The 6,000-nt window shown below is 41.5% G+C and overlaps 1 protein-coding gene across 1 annotated transcript in view; it reads right to left on the reverse strand.

Annotated features, from left to right (window-relative positions):
• The window catches only part of RGS22 (regulator of G protein signaling 22), a 58,449-nt gene extending 52,838 nt beyond the window's left edge, over positions 1-5,611 (reverse strand). The window contains exons 1-3 of the mRNA XM_066334132.1: positions 5,574-5,611; positions 4,893-4,921; positions 1,971-2,033 (exon numbers count right to left, since the gene is read on the reverse strand). Coding sequence (XP_066190229.1) covers positions 1,971-2,033; positions 4,893-4,921; positions 5,574-5,598 — 117 coding nt within the window. The 5' untranslated portion in view covers positions 5,599-5,611. The remainder of the gene's footprint in view (positions 1-1,970; positions 2,034-4,892; positions 4,922-5,573) is intronic.
• Between the last annotated feature and the right edge of the window lie 389 nt (positions 5,612-6,000).

Raw genomic sequence — 6,000 nt, forward strand, 5'->3', positions numbered from 1 at the left:
TAGTTAGGTTTGGATTTAGGCAGATATCCTAAGGCAGCTGTGGGGAAGGGGGGCAGTGAGTTGGAGGAGTGAAGATGTTGGAGAAAAGAAGAAACCAGCCCTCTCACCACAGGTTTTGTTCTATCTGTGTCTCTCTAGCTTTGTATACTCTTCAGAATCTTGCAGTGTGGTGAAAGCATGTAAACACTGAATTCCTGAAATAAGTCAGTATTGATGCTGTGCACAAAACTCACACTCTGACATAGAGTTAATACCTCCAGATTCTATTTTAGGATTAAAAATTGGCACGAGGAGCCCTTGCTACCATCCTTAGTAGCGCAATTTCCATGCTGTGTACATTTATACAGATCTATGATGTGGTTTAAAGAGATAGCTATGTCTGGTTCAATTTAGTAATCCAAATCACTCAGTTATGAACCACAACCGAATTTACTTCATTAGTGGCTTCACCAAAGTTTGAGGTCAAAGGAGCATCAAGATATATTCTGCCCCCTCCTAATGCTGGCAGTGGTTCCTACCAAGCAAGCTGTAGAATGGATATATGTTCTTCTAGTGTAGCCTGTTGGACTGCCACTGTAGTGTAGCCTGTGACTTAGGAAGGGAACAGGCTGTGGGGCAACTCTGTGGCACATCAGGTGAGAGCCAAAGTGACACTGTGGAAAGGCCTGTGCCACCTGGCAAGGGACTTGGAGTGTAAGGTGTCAGGGCCAAGACTACTAAGATGAAGTTAGATGAGGTTGCCACATTGGGGGAGCAGGACTGTACATGTGACTCTCAGTGGAGTGTGGGGAGGCAGGCTAGTTTATAGGGAAAAGGAGCAAAATGTAGGAGAACAGGTTAAATAAAGGTACTGAGTATGATGGTCTAACTGTAACTGGATCAGCACACAGAATATAGTGTAAGGCTGCATCTTTCTAGCTGCAAATGGGAGAGGAAGAGAAGTGCCAACTTTAAAACCTTCCAAGACATGAAGAAAGGTCTTGTTTCCTGAGGTTAGATGTTTATTAACGCATTGCCAGAAAACTGCAAAAGAAAAAACATTTGTTATGTTGTCATGTTGTGACACTGTAATAGAAGTGGACACCTTTTAAGTAAGTATTTATGTGTCTTTTTAATTTCCTGTTATTATTTTAGTGCACTGTGACTTAAATACATAAATGATTCATTATGCAAGTTTAAATCCATAAATAACCTGGGGATCTTGGTGGGCAACAAGCTGTCCATGAGCCAGCAGTGTGTCTCCATGGCCAAGAAGGCCTGGTGTACATCAGGAAGAGGTGTGCCAGCAGGTCAAGGTCCACTCTTCAGTACATAAAAGACGTGGAGCTGCTTGAGTGGTCCAGCAGAGAGCTACCAAAATGATTAAGGGACTGGAGCAACTCTCTTATGAGGAAAGGCTGAGGGAGCTGGGCACGTTCAGCCTCAAGAAGGAGACAAATAAGAGGGGCCCTTATCAATGTCTATCACTATCTCAAGGGAAGATGAAGGCTCTGCTCAGTGGTGCTGAGCAACAAGCAGAAACTGATGCACAGGAAGTTCCACTTGAACACAAGGAAGAATTTCCTTACTGTGTAGGTGACTGAGCACTGGAACAGGCTGCCCAGAGAGGTGGTGGAGTCCCCCTCACTGGAGATATTCAAGAACCACCTGGATGCAAATCTGTGTAATGTGTTCTGGGATGACCCTGACTGAGCAGGGAGGCTGGACCAAATGATCCACTGTGCTCCCTTCCAACCTGACCCATTCTGTGATTCTGTAAATTAGCAAGAGAACATCTGTCCCCAGAAGTCCAGATACTGGGCTATTCTTACTGATAATAACACTGAGCAGTAAGAGTTGCTACCATTAAAATACAGATATGGCAAATTCATACATGTGGCAAAACAAAAAAATTTTTAAGATGGATTAAGTTACTCTTAATCTTAGCAAGGCATTCTTGTATTTTGCAAGGGATTTTGTAAGGTACTTACCGGAAGACTCAAAAATTCGTTAAAGTAATCCACAAGCATATCATCTGTGGCTAAGCATACTTCCTACAGAGAGATAAAACCACAAAGCATGGTTTGTAATAATCTGTACTAATATTGGAATGCACTGTTGCCTCAAACAACATTTTTTCCATGAGATATGACATGAAAGCTTTTGCAAAATATTATTTCCCATTTTTGAGAATATAGTAATTGCATCACTTATATTCTAGCCATTGCACATTGCCAAGGTCCTTAGCAATTTAAAATGCACTCATAAAGGTAAATCCTTTTCCAATGAATTTACAGATAAAACCTTCATAAACCAAACAGCTTCTAGATGCTGAAAGTCTGCATGTTAACTTTTGAAAAAAGGTGCATAAGCTAACAGTCTAGAAATTCCCCACATTGTACCTTTCCATCTTGCACTTGGGAAGGAAAGTATAGTATTTCACCAGGGCTACCTCCTGCTCTCACACTGCTGCTTGGGGATGTTTGGGGACTAAAAGGGAGAACACTAACTTATATTTGGCTCAGTAAGCAAGCAGTGTATGCCATACTTTGAATCTGACAGAACTGAGAGGCTTCCTGTTGACTTAATCAGAACTGAAGACTGCATCTGCAGGTGTCTTAGTATCCTTTCTGACCCCTGCATTTTAAATCCTGCTAACATGACTCAAAAACTGTAGACTATAAGTTGAATTTTTCTGCTGTTGACAAATCCAAAAGTATGGCTCCAAGTCTTTTACTGTATTCAGTATCTCCACCATCCCCATTTCAGTTCAACAGAGGGTAAAAGAGGAACATTATTCCACTGGTCTTCAGATATGTGTCTTCAGTATAATAAAGACACTTAAACAATTTTAATAGTTTAATTTTCCTGAATATTCCATAATTTGGGCCTTACAGGGCAAGGAAAATGCGCTTAAATTTAATGTATTTGCCAACAGTAGCAAAGGTGTTGCAACACAATGTTGCCTCAAGTTTGCCTGCTTTTTTCACTGTTTGCATTTTATTTTCATGCAACTTCAAGTAAACTATGTATATTTTTGGATTTGTTTGCATTCTTCTCCTCTGGGAGGAGAAAGATGATTGATGGTGATGTTCACCAATGAGGTCAAAGAGGTGGCTACCTGTGTAGCGAATCTTGGCTTGTTTGTAAAATTGTACATATATGGAGTCAGAAAAATAAAGTAGAACTTTCCTGCTTGACCTCCTGCTAGCCTACCTCATCCTTTCATGCTCCTAACAGCAACCACAAGTGGTAACCCTCCATCACAACACAAATCTTTTTTCTTTCTTAAATTGATAGCATTGTACAGTCCTAGTAAGGAATAGCATTAAAGAGAGGTTATGCAAAGTGTGCAGGCAGGCAGTATCTTGATCCAAACCCCAGTGGTCTAACCTAAATACAGGTAGCTTGTTCTCAGATAAGGGAGAAATCTGAGATAACATGTGTGACAAGTCAGCACTATACCTGATGGTGTTTGTCTGCCAGCATTTATTCCTTAGCACTTGTGGTTGATGTGGTGACTGATATAGCCCCAGGCAAGGTAGCCCAAATTCATTCCTAGAAAACGTTGCCAATGCTGAAAGCAAGGCTTTCATGCCTTCTTTGGATCACAGGCCATGGCCCAATGCAGTTGCAGTGCCATGGACCTAGAGATGTTTGGGCACTGATTAAATAGGGGAATTTACCAAAGTGTCTAACCCATTTTGAAATCAACAGAGAATCCTCTTACTAATGTCAATAGGCAATCAGATCCAGAAATATCAATTCTGCAAGTGTTAATACAATTAAGAAAATAAATTAATTAGAAACAAGCTGTAGTCAGCCTCATGTTTGGTTTGACACTGACCAGGATGAATCTCAAGATAGGACTAGATATGAAAATACATGATGAAAATATTTTACTGTTTCAAAGGACTTATTAAAAACAATTAATATTATTGGCTGAAGTATAAGCTCTTTAGGAATATGCAGGTAATGTGTTTTTAATTTCCCAAGGATACAATTATCTGTCCCATATAACAGCAAGAAATGTAAACACAGTGGTTGATTAGTAGATAAAATGCTATCGATCTTATTAGTGCATGCTTTATTACTACACATGATATACTTTCCTCTGGTTTTTGGAGAGTTTTTTGTAGACAGTCTTACTTTCATTTGAAATCAGATGCACTTTCTTATGTGCACATTATAGGTTAGGGAGTTGCATGTACAACACTATAGCTTAGATTTTTGCGTCAGAAAGCATTTCTTTCAATGCTCTTTCTCCTGCAGCACAGTATAAATTATGACTAGACAAAGCTACCTTAGAATTGCAACTGGAGGTTATGGTGTACTAAAAATTGGTCCAAAACTTGTGCTTATGTTGATTCTGGTTTTGGTAATAAACAGTATAAATAAAACAGTATCTAGAGACTCCCAAAAGCAATATCAACACATATATACTTTAAAATACACAGTTAGAAAGGCATCCAAAACAGGGAATAGGCAAACGTTACCTGAGCTGGAAAACTAAACATGTCATTTCTTAGGAGGTAACAGAGAAACATACACACCTTTCAAACAAGAACACAAACATCAGGGAAAACCTATTTTAAACTATGAGCAAAAAAGGGCAAAAAAGGCAAAGTAAGGAAATTGTTAAACCTGTCATGTTGAATCTTCCAGTTGTTTCCTTCCTTCATCCTAATTCACTTTCATTTCCATCTTTATTCTCCATAGTCTCCTGTTACTTTTTTTTCTAACTATTTTCAAACTAAGTATTATGTCTGCCAAAATTTTAAGAAATTGCTCAGTAATCTATACTTACAAAATTAACAAGAAAACAGACAATGTTTTCCAAAATGTTTTTTTTGCTTTTTTTGCTCCATTGCTGTGAGACAAAAATAATGACCAAGCCTTATAAGCATACTTACTAACATTTCTTCTGTTATACATGGAGGTTCTGAAAAGAAGATATTAAATACCATATGTTATCCAAGCAATACAGTCAATCTGGTTCAACTACAGTACAACAAAAAGTAGTGAGGCGTGACAATAGTCCTGGGTATTCTGAAATAAAATAACTTAGTCTGAAGAAATAAAATAACCTAAGAATATGCTGTAATGTTGACCCGTGCATGAAAAGATTATCTATCACAAGAATTATTTTAATATAAGTATTATTTAAATATATTATTTCTTATACATATCAGTTAACTTCATGTCAGCTTTACTATGCAAAATTGATAACTAGAAGCTTGATGGTTTAATGAAAATACAGATTTGTATGAGACTGTCAAAGCTTTGAACAGCAAATATTACAAATCATGTGATAAAACTGAAAAGATACAATTGCCTTCCCGAATAATCAACTCTCATCGATTCTAGGACAATATCCTGTCTTTAGTGATGCCATTTGAAGGGAGTAAATTCTCTCTTTGGAGCGATGAGTCCTGTCGGGCAAGTTTACACCCGTCAGTTCCAAATGCTCCTTTTGTGCCATCGCCTGACTAGACAAAGCTACCTTAGAAGGTGGCAACCTGAGGCCGCCACCGTGGGGCCCGAGCCCCGCGGGACACGGAGCCAGCCAGCCCTGCGGGGAGAGCGCGACGTACCGGTGGTGAGCCTCTTGGAGCGCATCCCGGCCCCGGCACCCGCACAGGTGAGGCCCGGGAGCAGCGGCGGCAGCACTGACCGCACAGGTGAGGCCCGGGAGCAGCCCCCGCACGGGTGAGGCCCGGGAGCAGCGGCAGCAGCCCCCGCTCGGGTGAGGCCCGGGAGCAGCCCCCGCACGGGTGGGACCCGGGAGCAGCGGCCCCCGCCCGGGTGAGGCCCGGCAGCAGCGCCGGGGCCGCCGGGGCCTGCGGCCGCCGCGCCGTTGCTATGGCGCCCCAAACACGGCCCGGGCAGCGCCCGGCCCGGCACGGCACCGCGCTCCCTCGGGGAGGACAGTCCCAAAGGAGATGCCTGAGAAGCAGAAATGTGAGGATACTTGTAGCCAGAAATGAAACTAAACGCTCCAGGAGGTTAGTTTCTGCTTTG

Source organism: Sylvia atricapilla, chromosome 1 (genome assembly GCF_009819655.1).
Source record: "Sylvia atricapilla isolate bSylAtr1 chromosome 1, bSylAtr1.pri, whole genome shotgun sequence".
In the NCBI taxonomy this organism is placed as follows: Eukaryota; Metazoa; Chordata; class Aves; order Passeriformes; family Sylviidae; genus Sylvia; species Sylvia atricapilla.